The sequence below is a fragment of the Denticeps clupeoides genome, unplaced genomic scaffold (genome assembly GCF_900700375.1).
Source record: "Denticeps clupeoides unplaced genomic scaffold, fDenClu1.1, whole genome shotgun sequence".
NCBI lineage: Eukaryota > Metazoa > Chordata > Actinopteri > Clupeiformes > Denticipitidae > Denticeps > Denticeps clupeoides.
Window position 1 is genome coordinate 48,276 of NW_021630112.1, and position 17,755 is coordinate 66,030.

The window sequence follows — 17,755 nt, forward strand, 5'->3', positions numbered from 1 at the left end:
TAACAATAAGTAATGGTTTTGTTCCAGTAGATACTATTTTAAAACGTGAGTCTTGGAATTATCACTTGAAGACGGTAACAGGCCGTCTGGTAACAGAAAAGGTTCTGGATGCATATTCTGCATGTTCTGCAACCAGACCCTGGACCCTGGAAGTTCTTGGCGCTCTGAGATGTTAGTGTTGCTAGCAGCATTATTATTAGTAGTGGTGTAGTATAACGTGCCTTCAACGCGCATGCGCCCCGCAATGCATGGTCAGCTGACGCGGCGCTCTGTCACATGACCCGGTCCACTCGAGCAAGATGGCCGCACGTCAGGGGTGAGTTCTGCGAGTCTCCGCTTCTGTCCGCTCAACGTCGCAGCCGAGCGGCTCTTAACGCACAAGAACCCGATACGTGGACCGAAGGCACTTGGGAATACTTTGAAAATACTTTGCGTAGCTTTAAAAAACATCCGCAGGGCTTCGTCACTCTTGAGGGACGTCAAACCTCTCTTTTCATTATTATTTTCAGGGTAATTGCCTCGTTGACAGCTTTCTGCTCCTCTTTATTAATGACATCGATTAAAGCTGAAGTTTATATAGATTGCGTTTGTACGTTTTTTACTTTCTTGATGCCCAGAGTTGATGTGTTTGTAAGCTTTGAACTCCTGAATGCATATAGTGGCAGAACTTTATCACGGGACTTTAACCCTGATTTGAGGGGGTAAAATGTTCCGCTGTAGATCATTATCATACTTTGCTGACTTGCTGTTTTATGACCTTTCACATCCTGCTTTTCTTCTTCCTTTCACTTCCTTTCTTCTCGTCCTGGACTCTTAACTGCAATTTCATCATTTTTTCCCCCAGACAATAAAAGGCTTTGTTGGCTCAACAGTATTTAAAAAAGCAAGACATATTGCTTTTACCACTTCAGAAATGGCAGAAATTGTTAGTTTGATTTTCCAAAAATATTCCAATGTTTACATTCAGCAAGGATCTAAAATGGTCCTGCGTATTTGGAGCCACGAAATAAGAGCCCTGCTACAGAAGCAGCGGCTGACTGTAGGTTGACCGCCCCGGTAGCTCGGCCTCCTTCGACATTTAACCGTATTTTTATAATGGAGGGGATTCCTCAGGAAAATCAATGCAATGGAAACACGCGCTGTAATTTAATTCAATGGTTTATTGATCAAAGAAATGCAATTTAAGCCCTTTAAATTCAGGTTGACATTTTATATTCAGAATAATTGATCTTGTTTACGTCGATCTACACATTTGTGCTTGTTTAGGGTTTTTCATGTTGACCTCTTTGACACCGAAGGAATAAACTTGAATTCATGTTCATGCTGAGGGCGCAGGCCTGACTAGTCTGACCTGTCATCCCTCCTCAATGTTCTGCTGCAGACCTGTGTTCTGGATGGGGAAGGACACCCTGAGAGTGTCGGCTGCCCTCTTCGCCGAGAACCGCCAGCGCCTCTGCCTGGGGCTGAAGGCGAAATCCGACCTGAATCCCAGATCTGTAGTTCTGCTGCAGGGAGGCGAGCAGAAGCAGCGGTACTGCACCGACACCGACGTCCTCTTCAGACAGGTACGTGCTTCCCCACACACTGCTCCCTGGGCGCCTGTCATGGCTGCCCACTGCTCACCAATGACAACTACTTCACTTTCACTATTTTATGGGATCATCACATAAGTTTTTTTTTTTTTTTTTTTGGCCAAAAATACTGCTTCCTTCTGGTCATTTTTTTCATTATTTTTGATTTAAGATTTTTTTTTTTAAATGCATTTTTACGACAAATATATGCACTTACACTTGTACAATTATCTTTACACCATGTAGGTACAGGGAGTAATCTTTTTGTTACCTGGAAAACAAAACGTGATCTAATGTGCCTGAAATATTAAACCCATTTTCTCCAGTACACTGCAAACCATTCCGGTTTCTTACTAACGTGAGCCGTGACCTTCTTCATTTTATAAATGTCCTTTATGTTCATCCATATACTCAAAGACGGCCTGTGCTGTGATGGCCATTTTGTGATCTTTCTGGTCATTTTAATGAAAAGATTCCGGGTAAAATGTTGCCAGATTTAGTTTGACTGGAGGGGTGACATCAAACAGGGGTGACCTTCCTGCTGCTCTCAGTAGATCATGTGACGTAACCAAGGAAAGTGAAAACGGGGCCAATATCTGTATAATTTGGAGCCTTTGATGAGATAAATATACACAATATTAAAATAGCCATATGCAAACAAATTGCCATATGGCAAACAAATGTAGACCCCTGTACCTCAGAGGCGGAGTTAAGTTTACATGCATTCAAGTTTTCCGTCCTTCGCAGACCGAACTTGCCACCGTGGCTTTCTCAGAACGGTTAATGTGACACTCATATATGAAAAGATGGTTGTATAGGATTATATGATGGTTAGTTGAACATAGTGGAATAAAATGAGTAAATTCCCTGACAGATACAGTACAGGCCAAAAGTTTGGACACCTTCTCATTCAATGTGTTTTCTTTATCTTCGTGACCATTTACGTTGGTAGATTCTCACTGAAGGCACCAAATCTATGAATGAACACATGTGGAGTTCTGTACTTAACAAAAAAAGGTGAAATAAGTGAAAACATGTTTTATATTCTACTTTCTTTGCTCTGATTACTGCTTTGCACACTCTTGGCATTCTCTCGATGAGCTTCAAGAGGTCGTCACCTGAAATGCTTCTCCAACAGTCTTGAAGGAGTTCCCAGAGGTGTTTAGCACTTGTTGGTCCAGCTCACCCCAAACCATCTGGACTGGGTTCAGGTCCGGTGACTGTGGTGGTCAGGTCTCCACTTTTTGTTAAGTACAGAACTCCACATGTGTTCATTCATAGTTTTGATGCCTTCAGTGAGAATCTACCAACGTAAATGGTCATGAAAATAAAGAAAACACGTTGAATGAGAAGGTGTCCAAACTTTTGGCCTGAACTGTACCTATAGGCCTAGTTTTCAGTTGGTTAACTGAAATAATGAAATATAGTTATAAAAATAGGTGGGACTGTGAGGGTACTAGTTTTTTAATCCATTGGTTTATTGCAGGTTATGCCATTTTTAAATTTATGCGCATGTGTAAACAGTTAGCCCCAGTGCAATCTGTCAGGACTTGTGAAGCTGTTCTGGAGTAAATCTCGAGGCGCTGCTTGCTGTCCAGGCGGTGCAGCCGCAGCTCTGCCGGGGCTCGGCGCGGGACGTGTTCTCAGCCCGGTGCCGTGGTCTCTCCCGAGAAGTTGCCAGATGATGATAAATCTCCCTGCGCCGCAGAGTCTGAGCAGTAAGGAGCGCTGATGGGGGACGAGGTTCCTCTGACACCAGAGGATTCAGTTCCCTCTTCAGCGGCCCCGCTCGCCCCCGTTCCGCGGCTGAACTCCGCCCCGCACGTAGTCATCCATCACGCTGTCCTCGGGGCGTGGGCGCGGCGGTCAGCAGGAACGTGATTGATCGGCCTCAGCACAGCGACTGAGTAACAGACATCACTGATCTCGACGTTCTCCACTAATGATTATTTGTTTGGTGTCACGGTAGTACACCAACAGAAGAACGTGTGTAGAATTACCCCTTTCGCCGATATTCCAACCGATGATTACATGTAACCGTGCTGTGTCCTGCAGGAGTCCTTCTTCCACTGGACGTTTGGGGTGACCGAGGCTGACTGCTTTGGAGCCGTTGACGTGGATTCTGGGAAATCGTTCCTCTTTGTCCCGAAGCTGCCGGAGAGCTATGCCACCTGGATGGGAGAGTGAGTTTCAAACTTGCTTTTTCCCCCCTTTTCTTACAAATTTCAGACCAGCGCTGTGATGTGGACGGTCCAGCTTTCATGGCTGCGGCTCTCAATACCAAACATGCATCTGCACATAAATACGGGACGAAAGTGACGCGACAGACTGCATGTTTTATGGTCCTCTGCTGCTTCCATGAATCAGTCTGGATCTGACATGGAATACTGAGCGATTAGGCTGGAGGCTCGTGTCTCCATCTTCTGGTCCACCAGGAATGACCCATCTCAGGAGATCATTTCAAGATTCCATTCGGACATTTACGGGTCTCAATCGATCATCATTAATGATCGTCTGTGCAAAAAATAAACGTAAAAAGTTGAGGGAATCTTTCAAGATGTCTCATGATGTTCTGCAGAACTCATCATGTTTCTGGGTCCTACACAGACCTAATAAATCCGAGCATAGATACAGACGCGTAAAGCTGGAGTGCTAATAATTCTACTGTGATGTAGAATTAAACTGCGTCATGTTTAAGTTTAGTGGCCGCTGCAGAAAGTGTGCTTGTCCGTCCTTCGTGGTGCGGCTTGAGGGACTTTTTAAAGACGTCTCCCGGAGGGGAGCTCATTAAAGGCCTTTCTCTCGTGTTTGTTGGCAGGATCCATCCGCGCGAACACTTCAAGGAGAAGTATGCCGTGGACGAGGTGCATTACACCTGCGATGTGAGTATGGAATATTTCAAATTCCGAGCACTGCTTAGATCCGTTTATACGGAGCCCCTCGGTGCAGATTCAGCCGAAATGTTGGCTCTTTCAGTCTTAACTAAAAATTTGGGATCGTTGCGAATCAATGTCGCCCATTTTGGTGCCTTTTAATATGCCTTTTATTTGCATTTTTTCATGTTTGTGATAATTCAGCTCTGACTCTTGGCCTGCGGTGTAATTTGAAAACCAACTTTTCACCATTAACAGGTAGCGTCTAAATCAGGTCCCATGCTGAGTCTGGCTGTGGAGTTAAATGAAGCACAAAGGCCATTTATTTGTCTGAAAAATCGGAATAATTGAATATTAATGTTGATAAAAGCTGCTGCACCAGGTCAAATAAGCCCTACTTTTGAATTGAGTTGGTGGTGGTGCCTGCAGCTGCGCGCTCTGATCTGGGCTGTGAAGCCTGGTGGGCGGAGCTGAAACGCCTCGGCGCCGTGTACGGTGTCGATCCGAGCTACCGTCCGTCGTAAATGAGCTTTTAATGACGTCCTTTGATCCGTCTGAAAGCCCGTATGTGAAAGAGCCAAACAGTCGCAGCTTTCAAATAAAGCTAATTTACTGTGTTTTTCAAACGTCCCGTTCATTTTGACTTTTCTTTCATCATTTTCTGCCATTAAGATGATTGTCTGTGAGCTCTTAATAGAACCGCACTCGAACAGATCTGGTTGAAATATGGCTGAAATGTTCAGAATTCACCTCCTCGCGTTATTGTGCTTTGAAGTTTACATCGCCTGCTGCCATTATTATTATTTTTTATTCCATATGTCATGTTTCAGAGTTTCCGGGTGCATTACGTTGCCGCTGGTGGCTCCTTGAATGTGGAATATTCGGATTGTGGACGTCATTACATGGACGCTGGTGGATTTTTTGATGCTTTTGTGCTGTATGTGTGTAACATGTTGAGAACGTACTTCTACTGTCAGGTGGTGTTGGCTTGAGTGAGAACTTCCAGTCTCCTCTGTTGGTTGCTTCTGCTGCAGTAGATCCAGGACCATTTGAATTTTTGAGCTTTTAAAGCCATGCTGTGGGAATTTAGAGTTTAATGTGAAGTGATGCTGACAGCTGACGTGTTGGTGAGGAGGATGAGAGATTCCAAAACCGGCCGTCCTCTGCCTGGAAGCTGAATTTTAATAACGTGGTGACCCGAGGTAAACCACCAGAACAAAGAATGGCTTTAAATGTGGACCCGAGGAATGAGGACCACAGTTCCAGAGAAAAGACCGTATTGAGTGCGTGTGGAAAAGAGTGGATTTTTTTTTGCACCCACTCAGTTGATGAAAAAACAGTTGCTTTCAATAGAATTGATAATAGCAAAAAAAAGAAAGTTTCTGATTGGCTTCCTGAACCAGAACGCACGGGACCCTCGCTTGAGACCCTTGAGGCATTGGATCCTGTCAAGGGTTTCTCCATTTGTAGCTTGAGAACAACATTGGCAAAGTGTTATATCATAATAAGGATTTATATAATAAGGATTTGGGGTTCTGATTTAAAGGGGCGTGGCTGTGGATCCAGGGTGAGAAGGAAGGTGTGTCACAGACATGCCATTAAGACCCCAGGGAACTACGTACACTTGAGGAACAAGGCCTGTAATGTGTCACCTTTAAGTATCAGGTAGAAAAATGGCAATTTCCCACACTTATATCCCAGCGCCGGGCGGAGTCACCACAGTGTTAACAAACACTTCTCCCAGGCTCCCGAGTTCAGCGCATTTTCGGCTCCTGAGTGACCTTTTTCTCTTTGTGACAGCGTGTTTAAACGCAGCTGAGAGGAGGCTGCATCTCGTGCCGATGATGGGGAATCAGGGCTCCCCGTGGCTCCTTTCAGCCATGTTAAATAATCGTCATCGGCCTCGCTCTTTAACCGGCGTAATCCACGGCTTTTCCCGGCCTGTTAGACGCCCGTGTTTTCTTGCTGCTCTGTTGGTTTGATGGAGGCTGTGGAAATCTGCATTTATCATGTTTATGCTGATAAAGGGAACGACTCCAGAACACAAGGTACTAACTGCGGTACAAAAGGACGTTCGGTATCTGTGTGTTGTAAAGGAGGAACTAACTACCCACCCAGACCTTTTTGTTTGTGTGTAATTATTTCAGATTTGTAATGATTTTTATGAAACGCCCAGGTGCAGTGGAGTGACCATCTCCTGCGTTTTCCTCCGTTCTCTACACTCCGCATACCTCTTGTGCACAAATGTGACCACGCCCACTACCAACACCAACATGCAGGATATCAGGTGCTTTAATTCCAGCGAACGTGACCACGCCCACTACCAACACCAACATGCAGGTTATCACACGCTTTAATTCCAGTCAACCTGACCACGCCCACTACCAACACCAACATGCAGGTTATCACGCGCTTTAATTCCAGCGAACGTGACCACGCCCACTACCATCACCAACATGCAGGTTATTAGGCGCTTTAATTCCAGTCAACCTGACCACGCCCACTACCAACACCAACATGCAGGTTATCACGCGCTTTAATTCCAGCGAACGTGACCACGCCCACTACCATCACCAACATGCAGGTTATCAGGCGCTTTAATTCCAACGAACGTGACCACGCCCACTACCAACACCAACATGCAGGTTATCAGGCGCTTTAATTCCAACGAACGTGACCACGGCCACTACCAACACCAACATGCAGGTTATCAGGCGCTTTAATTCCAGTCAACGTGACCACGCCCACTACCATCACCAACATGCAGGTTATCAGGCGCTTTAATTCCAGTCAACGTGACCACGCCCACTACCAACACCAACATGCAGGTTATCAGGCGCTTTAATTCCAACAAACGTGACCACGCCCACTACCAACACCAACATGCAGGTTATCAGGCGCTTTAATTCCAGTCAACGTGACCACGCCCACTACCGACACCAACACGCTGGTTATCAGGCGCTTTAATTCCAACAAACGTGACCACGCCCACTACCAACACCAACATGCAGGTTATCAGGCGCTTTAATTCCAACAAACGTGACCACGCCCACTACCAACACCAACATGCAGGTTATCAGGCGCTTTAATTCCAGTCAACGTGACCACGACCACTACCAACACCAACATGCAGGTTATCAGGCGCTTTAATTCCAGTCAACGTGACCACGCCCACTACCAACACCAACATGCAGGTTATCAGGCGCTTTAATTCCAGTCAACGTGACCACGCCCACTACCAACACCAACATGCAGGTTATTAGGCGCTTTAATTCCAGTCAACGTGACCACGCCCACTACCAACACCAACATGCAGGTTATTAGGCGCTTTAATTCCAGTCAACGTGACCACGCCCACTACCAACACCAACATGCAGGTTATCAGGCGCTTTAATTCCAACGAACGTGACCACGCCCACTACCAACACCAACATGCAGGTTATCAGGCGCTTTAATTCCAGTCAACGTGACCACGCCCACTACCAACACCAACACGCTGGTTATCAGGCACTTTAATTCCAGTCAACTTGACCACACCCACTACCAACACCAACATGCAGGTTATCAGGCGCTTTAATTCCAACGAACGTGACCACGCCCACTACCAACACCAACATGCAGGTTATCAGGCACTTTAATTCTAGTCAACGTGACCACGCCCACTACCAACACCAACATGCAGGTTATCAGGCGCTTTAATTCCAGCGAACGTGACCATGCCCACTACCAACACCAACATGCAGGTTATCAGGCACTTTAATTCTAGTCAACGTGACCACGCCCACTACCAACACCAACATGCAGGTTATCAGGCGCTTTAATTCCAGTCAACGTGACCACGCCCACTACCAACACCAACATGCTGGTTATCAGGCACTTTAATTCCAGTCAACGTGACCACGCCCACTACCAACACCAACATGCAGGTTATCAGGCGCTTTAATTCCAGCGAACGTGACCACGCCCACTACCAACACCAACATGCTGGTTATCAGGCACTTTAATTCTAGTCAACGTGACCACGCCCACTACCGACACCACTATGCAGGTTATCAGGCGCTTTAATTCCAGCAAACGTGACCACGCCCACTACCAACACCAACATGCTGGTTATCAGGCACTTTAATTCCAGTGAACGTGACCACGCCCACTACCGACACCAACATGCAGGTTATTAGTGCTTTAGTTCAAGCCTATAGGTCCTTGCACAGTTCTAAAATCAGTTTACTTCTTACTTCAGTTCACTTTTTATTCAGATAAATCATGATGAATTCAGAACTCGTCATGTGGAGATCATGTTCATTTATTTACCATCATTTTTCTTCCTATTACGGTTGTCAGATCACTTTCCGCATTTATTATTCAGGCTGATGTTTTATTTAAATATTGGCTTCTTATGTACAATTTAGCAGCGCGGCTTTGTGATTTTGTGTAATTATTAACGTGGTAAACCCGTCTTCCAGCAGCTCTCTTCAGCCAACATTTAAAATGCACTCAACATTTGTTTCTGGTTATTTCAACCTGCAGGAAGTAGTTGCCCGGCGCCGTCGTCTGGACCAGGCTGTTTTACGGCCCCCAGCGTGTTTGTAACGTGTCGGAAACTGAACATTAAATATGCATCGTCGCCGGCTTTTACACAGTTTATCAGGCGCTCTGTCTGGACTCGTCCAGGCCTTTGTTACTGTTCGTTATGACAAAGTGGCTTTAGCTTCATTAATAATTGAAGGCGTTATGGCTGTGTGTCCACTCGACTTGAGGACAATTGAACATGGCCGCTGGGACGGAGGGTCACAGTTCTGCCCCGTTCGTGGCTGTAAGCGTTGCTCAGGTGTCCGGATTCTGCACTTTCCGGCGCCGTGTCCTCCGCTCAGAGTAATGGAGACACCGGCGAAGCCTCTACGCATTAATATTTGTTCCGTTCAGTTTGCCGTTTAAAGCTGCGGTTCTGTGCTCCACAGATTGCCGACGTCTTGACCAGTAAGAATCCTGCAGCGCTTTTAACCCTGGTAGGTATTTTTCTCCGTTCTTTTCTCATAAAATCATAAAAAAGGGGTAAAGATGATTCTGGATGGAGGGACACTGGAGGAGAACAGGTCCTCCCACAGTCTAAACCGGAAGGGCAGGGATTTATGTGGAAGAATTCTCATTAGAATCTTCCAGGAAAATATATTTAATGTAACTTTGTCAAATGTGAAGTAATCGGTGAACTCTGCTGCATTTGGTTTATTGTACACGTGGGCGGTGGGCGTGTCTGGGCAGCTGGTGGGCGTGTCCGGCGCGCACTCTCACGTTCACAAAAAGCCAACTGCTGTGTGCATTAGAGGATTTGGATGTTGGACGCACCTTCGCTGACTCCTCGTCTTAGATTTAAACGTTACAGCAAGCTTTCGTGTTCAAAAGTGCAATGAATGAGTTGCAGGTTTGTAATTATTATTTTAAAACTTTGGTCGTGTAGTAACCGTCACCCACTTGACCTGCATCTCGGGCAGCGGCGCTCAGGATGTCAGCGAGCGCTCCCACCGGCCGTCGGGTCGGCAGATTGCCATGGCGACAGCAGAGGCTGTTTAACATGGGAACGCTCAGCCGCTCTTTACAGGCCGCGCACAACTCCCACCCACAACTAATCAATTGAGAGGAGCGCTGCCTTTAAGCCACATGCAGTGGTGCAGAGAGAACGCGCCGCTTTGTGCCGCTGCCACATTCGAACGCCGCTTGAATTTGGTTCAGGAAGACAATGCGCCTCAATCTCAATACACGCCCCCCCAAAACAGCGCTTTTGTATTACCGTTTAGCCATGATTTTTTTTTTTCACTGTTATTTGCTAAGTTGCCTCATTTAAACAGGTCGTGTGTAATAAATTATGAATCATCTACAAAAAGGCTTTATTTTCTGTGATCGATGAAAATCGTTGTATGAAATTTTGTGGAGAGTCGGGAGGTGACTGTGTGGGGCTTTGCGGAGGCATGAACGCCGTATGGTAAATGTTCTTCCCTCCTCTCCTCCCCTCCTCAGCGTGGGCTGAATACCGACAGCGGGAGTATCTGTCGTGAAGCCTCCTTTGAAGGCATCAGTCGGTGGGTTTCAGTTGCATCAATTATTCATTCTTTAATTAGCTTTTTCTAAAGGTTCATTTCTCTTCATGTTATCATCATATCAGACTTAGAGCTTAAAATAAGCTGTCTGAATTGTAGAGGGATTGGCTGAATCCTTTTTGTTAAAGTAGAAATGATTCTTCATTTTATGTACATAAGACATTTTAAATATCAGTTCCCATACAGGTATTAAATGACACACTCATAGTACCAATTTCTGTATTATTCTAGTAGTTTGACATTTAAAAGTTACATTTTTGAACATTCTTTTGGTGCAATTCTGTGGTATTTTGTGTATTGATGCTGTTTTTTCTTTGCATTGCAGATTCACTGTGGACAATACTATTTTACACCCAGTTATTGTTGAATGGTGAGTTTTGAAGTTGAGCTTTATTGTCATTTCATCTATATACATAAATAGTGAAACGAAATAACTTTTCTCCGGAACCTGGCGCTACATGTAACGTTTAAACAACGTTACATGCTGACGTAAAGTCCAACTGGGGTACATAAGGTGCAAACAGGGTACACAAGCAGTGCAAGAGTAACATTTAACTTAAACATGTAGACAACAATGAGACAGACGGCGCTAAACAGGTGAAATAAATAAATGTGCGAAGTAAAATAGCGCAAACACTGCTGATGGAACAGTGCATTAATAGATTATATTACTGATAGATATTACTGATAGTAGCCTAGTGGTTAACACACTCGCCTATGAACCAGAAGACCCAGGTTCAAATCCCACTTAATACCATTGTGTCCCTGAGCAAGACACTTAACCCTAAGTTGCTCCAGGGGGGGACTGTCCCTGTAACTACTGATTGTAAGTCGCTCTGGATAAGGGTGTCTGATTAATGCTGGAAATGTAAATGTATTACAATATAACAGAGGTTGTGTGTGTGTGTGTGTGTGTGTGTGTGTGTGTGTGTGTGACTGAGGGTCTCAGTCCTTGGCTTGTGGGATTAAACCATTAAAGAGTCTGGCAGTGAGGGCCCGGATGCTTCGGTACCTTTTTCCGGAGGGGGAAGGGTGCTTGTGAGGGGCGTGTAGAGTCCTTCACAAGGCTGGTGGCTTATCTTCAGGAACGCTTCCATTCAAGTTCCTCACACGTTTGTGTTTGTTCCATCTCTAGAACAAGGAAACTTAGGAATTCTGGTAAATGCCGAGGCTGGTTTATGTGGCTCAATTAAAGGACGGATGGATGAAGGAATGAGGCTAATTATCTGTTCCTTGAGTCAATCATTAATTGACTCCGAAGTGTTGACCTTCGGAGAATTGAGATTGCAGAGTGAAGAAAAGGTTTAATTTATGCAACACTGGCCACTCAAAATCAGTGTAAATAATCTTTGAATCCTTATTTTATGCGTTAATCCTGTAGATTCCACTTCCACAATCCTTCCACATGCGCCAACAAGCGCGCATGTGGGTGGTAGTAGCCTAGTGGGTAAGTCACTCGTCTGTGAACCAGAAGACCCAGGTTCAAACCCCTGAGTGTCCCTGAGTGTCTCCAAGGGGACTGTCCCTGTAACTACTGACTGTAAATTGCTTTGGATAAGAGTGTCTGGCAAATGCCGTAAATGTAGTGTAAAATCCTTTAATAGTGCCGCATGCACTTGTTGCACTCTGACCTTTGCTCTGCTCTGTTCTGTCCTTGAAAGAGTCTTAAGTGGCCCTCAGCGTTTAAGATGATCAGAATTCCTCATCATTGCTTTATAAGTGGCAGGATTTCAGGTGAACAGCAGCTTTCAATCTCTCCTGTCTGCAAACGCGAATACTAATGGCCTTTTTTAAAAATCAGTAAATTAATTAAGAATTTGATAGATCAGATTCGCAAATTGGATAGTAAGATCCAGTAAAAGTTCTCAAAGTGTCTGGTGGCTCCACGGCACAAAACACTCGGGAGCTTTCAGATGAACTTGCTGCAATTACTGTGTGTGATCATACAGTAAGAGCAGTTAAATCTGCAGACATCATTCAGCAGACCGTCTCCGAATGATCAAGGGCGGCCCAAATGAAGAGAGTTTGAAATTCATCAGATGCTTCTCACTCTCTAAATGTAATGCAGACTGGAACCGGAGTTTTTGACTACAATGGCTACATAACATTTTACAAAATCTACACTGGTGCTTTCGACTCATTTAAAAAGCACCGTCTCCACACACTGCTCCCCGGGCGCCTGTCATGGCTGCCCCCCCGCTTACTAAGGGTGATGGTTAAATGCGGAGGACACATTTCACTGTGTGCACCGTGTGCTGTGCTGCAGTGTTTCACAATGACATTCACTTCACTTTACTGTTTCAATCCAGGCAGCGCCATCTAGTGGTGCTTCCTTTATGCACAACCATTTATTTCTGTTTCTCAGGTTATGTTTTTTTTTTTAGTGCAGGGTTCATACGACAGACATTTTTATTTTTTAGTAGACGTTCTATCCAGCGGCACTCTTCTGTGCTCAGTACCGAGACTGGATGATTTGAGATGGAATGTTCTAGAATTCTAGGTGTTCCAAGTCCACTCAGCTTTAATGACTGACGTTAGAGGATTGGGTTTTTAATAATCGTGAGCCTAGTCTGTGGGAATATCGTGGGTTTCCTTTTAAAAGCTCTCCTGTGATCATCCATGCCTGTTGGAAGCCTGTGGACGCGAGGTTTTATTTCTTCTTTTTACTCTGACCCACAGCACCAGCTGCTCTCCGTGCATTTTGCCGGCCTTGTGTAGAAATGTTCTCAGGTGAAGTTTTGCATATTTCCTCCCCGGCCGCGGTCTCCTGGCCGGCCGGCCCGGGTCGTTTTTCCCCCCTCCCTGCTTTTTAAATGAAAGTATCGAGTCGCTTCCGAGCCCCACACCACGCCGGCTCTCAGCGCTTGGCGAGGCAATTTGGTGGAGCCTCTCGGAGGCGCGGCGCGTTTTAGTCTCTGATGCTCTCCGTGCCTGCCCGGCTGCTCTTGGTATTAGGACTCGACTCCTTATTACTCGCCGGGACGCCGGTTCATTACGGCCACCCTTCACTCGGCTGAGGTCTTTCTCTCCCTTTGCTTATTACCTGGTGTTGCCAGATAGGGCTCCAGGTCCGGTTCATCCACATCTTTTTTTTTCTTATCAAATCGAGATCGATACCAAATCGAAATATAACACTTTTGCTCAGCACGTTAAATGAATAAATAAAGTCCATTCTGACTAGAAGGTAGCTATAGGTTACCGATGGCTTCTCTGTTTATGTGAGACTATTTTTACCCGATCTTATTATCTCCGTGCGGCGCTTTCACACTGAGTCATGGGACGTGACGCGCGGCGGCGGCGTCTCTAATGTGCGCGCCATCATTAACGGGTAAACTGTGATGGAAAGTTGACCAGGAATAGACTGGGAGCAACACCTCGCTAACGAGATTTCTCAGACGAATCGAGTGCTCCCATCTCCTGGTGGAGAGCGAGTGTGTGGGATGATGCACACATTTGTTTGGGCGGAGCCAGCGAAGCCCTGCTGCTGCTGCTGCTGCTCCCATTTCGGGTCCTTGCTGCATTATGACTCACTCATTACTTTTTGATGCATCTGGTGTTATTTAAGGAAAGCGTGCGTCATATTTTACACCATAAGGGCTTTGGACTGTCCATTTTGGAGGACAAAAGTGCCAAATGGCCAAAATAATAATTCGCAGGTTGTAATGAAACCTGCTCCAGATGTGATTTTGGACCTGGTGGGGTGATCTGCATGCAGGATGAACAGGAGAATCGTGTTTTCTAACTCGTGTCTCCGTTCTCTTCCTGCAGCCGCCTTATCAAGACCGACATGGAGCTGGAGGTTCTCCGCTACACCAACCGCATCTCCAGCGAAGCCCATAAGGAGGTAAGATGATGCACTGCAGGCCCGAGGACGTCTGAAAGGCCCTCAGTAGAAGAAGTTACACCCACATTTCCCAGGGGGGAAGCAATTCTGCTTTTAAAACTGTTATCTCAAGTGTATCTGCCTGCGTTTCCATCACAGGAAATTAATATTTTCATTTCCATTATTAAAGATGGTTGCCAGTAGATATCGCTGAGGCTTCTCTGTAGGTGTGTGTCACATTTACATACATAAGCCGTGTGCTTTTATAATGGATATTTTTCTTTTAAATCTCCCGTCTTCTCTCCTTGGCCAAGGATGGCTGAGTTTGATGTTCGTTTTAATCGATTTACCTGATTAATCCGGCGCAGCATCTCTGCTCTGGGAACAGTTGTATTTCGAGTTTAAAGCCCATCCCCTGTCATGTCCGGGCCCCGCTTCGCAGTGACCTGTGCGGACGAGGCAGGGTGCTGCAGCGGGGTCACCCTCTCACGCCGCGTGGAGGGGCGGGGGGTGCAGCCAAGCAGCGCAACCGAAATAATCATTTCATGGCTTTGTGTAATTGACTAATCCAAGGTGACGTGCTCACAGTGCGATGGGAGGAAAATCACTTTGTTGTGTAATTAAAAATATGAAAAGAGTTTTGTTTAATTATGGTGCAGTTGCACTGCAGCATTAAAAATGTGCGTATTTTCCCTTCATTATTATTATTATTAGCTGAATAAGGGCAACATAAAAGCAGCAGATAAACCAGACCATGTTCTATATTCAAGAATCTTGAGAGTGCTGTTATTCTATCCAAAAATGGATTATTCTTTAGAAATGATACGAGCCTTTACGTAAGGATTGTGGTGGTTGTGGTGGCTGAACCAAAACGTGTCAAGTTTTGACCAACTTAATTGCTTGTTGGAAATTAGCATTCCTCCCCTTGTGCGTCAAATCAGTTCCTCCTCAATGCATCTTAATTAACATGAATCGAATAAACAATATAGGTGCTGCCTGAGCGCCCCATGCAGTTTCTGTTAATTATCTGCCTTATTGGGCCAGATGTCTGATTTTATGTGATATTTATTCAGTGCTTGTGAACTTACAAGAGTTGCATTTTCTCTTCCAGTAGTCATTATTATTTCAATAATTCTTCTTTCTTTTAGTACAGATGTACATCCAAATGCAATTTCTTTTTCTATATGAAGATTATAATTTTTTTTTAACTTCAGACTACAAAATTCCTTTTACATGTGATTGTGTATTAACAGGCCAAGGCAGGTTGCTTGCCAAGTTTTACTTTGCACTCTTATTTTCAGAAATTACCATTCTGTCACATATTAAATGGCATATGTCTTCATAACTGCCATATTAACAGAGGACTGAGCGAGATAAATGCTGCAGCGTGCATTTTCAGGATTCCGTATTCGTTCTGAGAGCGGCGGCACTCTGGGGGCGACAATGAAGTGAAAACGAATGAGTCCTGGATGCAAAAGTAGAGGGCGGGATCAGTACCAGGCCACATTTTACGTGGACTAGGGTGCATAAAAATGCATAAAAAGATATGCCAACTTTAATGTTGATCTTCTGCTTGCTTAAATGTTTACAGTAACAGACATATGGATGCCACAAAAAATTATTTAGTGAATGTGCTTTTTGCATATTATTTTACGGTTCAAATACCTCTAATTTCTTTTAGTGGATGTGTACAAAAAATTGCAGCATTATTAGTTTGATAATTGCTGAAAAACACCTTGACTTGTGTCTAGGATGCTGGAAGCGCAGTACGCTGACCGTGTGACCCCGCTTTGGTCTGTAGGGGACATTAAAGCACCAGTGTTCCCTTGTGTTCATGTAGACGTCATGCCTTGGGTATATATTTTATAGAGAACATGCAGAGCTCTGTACAGATATTGATATTGATCGCCGAATTGCGGTGTTATTACTCGTTTCGCCTCTCTGCATGTTGCCAGGCAATGAGATGGATCTGTAAAAATCTGTCCAGCCGCTGGACCCTTGAACCTGTTGGATGGTTTGGAATATCGACGCGCGGAGCTGATCTCCTGCATGATGTGTGTGTATATAAAGCCGCTGCATAATATGGATGTGAAAAGTGCACCATTTCTGTTCATTACTGTGTGTGTGTGTGTGTGTGTGTGTGTGTGTGTGTGTGTGTGTGTGTGTGTGTGTGTGTGTGTGTGCGCAGACTTGTCCTTGCAGACGTTATTTCGCTCTGCAGAACGCTGCAGGAAACAACTGCATTGATTTGGCTGGAATTTAGGGCCAACGTGTGTGCGTGCGTCTGAAAATGTCAAGTCATGTGAGTGATGAGTGCATTTACATACCACACGGCGAGCGTTGCCAAGGTGACCGTCTGCCGCTTGACTCGACAGGGTCGGCCTGCTTTAGCCCAGGCTCCTCCTGGGACGTCATTAAATTTCTGTTTTCAGCACCTGAGCCCTTTCGAGTTGCCCAGTCATGTCTCCCACTTACGCCCTGTGCAATGATGGGATGTCCTCGGTCCATGCCCGAGCAGAAATCTCTCCGGAGCCTGATCCTACAGTGTTGTGGAGGCGAGTGGCCCGGCCAGCCTCGTTTGGTCGCCAGCTCCCGGTGTTTCCTGTCACAGCTCGATAGCAGGACTCTGATGGCCACTGCGCCAGCGTGGAAACGCCTCTCGGACATGAGACCGCTTCTGCTTCTTAACGACCATCTCCAACAAAGGAAGCTGTGCTCACGGGGCACTTAAGTAGGACGAGCGTTTCAAATTTACAGTTAGAGGAGAACAAGGGATCAACTGGTGGCATGCAAACATCTGAATAGAGCAGATAGCAGAAGATTGTAGAGTGAAAAAAGGAAGCAAACACCATGCAAAGGTACATTTAACATCCCTGAACCCAACATGAAGTGAAAAGTGAAGTGAAACTGAAGTGATGCACAGCACACAGTGCACACAACGAAATGTCCTCTGCTTTTAACCCATCACCCTTGGTGAGCAGTGGGCGGCCATGACAGGCGCCCGGGGAGCAGTGTGGGGACGGGGCTTTGCTCAGTGGCACCTCAGTGGCGCCTTGACGTATCGTGCCGCTTCCTTAACCGCTAGGCCACCACTGCTGAGAAGTCATCAGAAATGCTAATTGTTTGTTGTTAAATTTTTTTATTTCGATATTTTTGTAGCAACAATATGAAGTCGATTTTATCAGATTTTTTAGATTGTGATATTTCGGGTTTAGTGTATGACCACAGCGAGTGGGTGGGTGGCTTTTTATGTTTGATATTCGGAACATTTCGTACTCACATGGAATGTAGAGAGACTAAATAGACCTGGAATGAAGATAAAAATGTCCATTGAATACACATGCAATGACCCTGTTCCCCCACGCGATGAATGATGCGCCAGAGCTCGCCTGCTTG

General features: G+C 45.4%; 1 protein-coding gene across 1 annotated transcript in view; it reads left to right on the forward strand.

Moving 5' to 3' along the window:
* Nucleotides 1-287: 287 nt before the first annotated feature.
* The window catches only part of LOC114783722 (xaa-Pro dipeptidase-like), a 35,864-nt gene continuing 18,396 nt past the window's right edge, over nt 288-17,755 (forward strand). The window contains exons 1-8 of the mRNA XM_028969238.1: nt 288-316; nt 1,382-1,565; nt 3,627-3,754; nt 4,390-4,453; nt 9,403-9,450; nt 10,457-10,518; nt 10,862-10,906; nt 14,305-14,380. Coding sequence (XP_028825071.1) covers nt 300-316; nt 1,382-1,565; nt 3,627-3,754; nt 4,390-4,453; nt 9,403-9,450; nt 10,457-10,518; nt 10,862-10,906; nt 14,305-14,380 — 624 coding nt within the window. The 5' untranslated portion in view covers nt 288-299. The remainder of the gene's footprint in view (nt 317-1,381; nt 1,566-3,626; nt 3,755-4,389; nt 4,454-9,402; nt 9,451-10,456; nt 10,519-10,861; nt 10,907-14,304; nt 14,381-17,755) is intronic.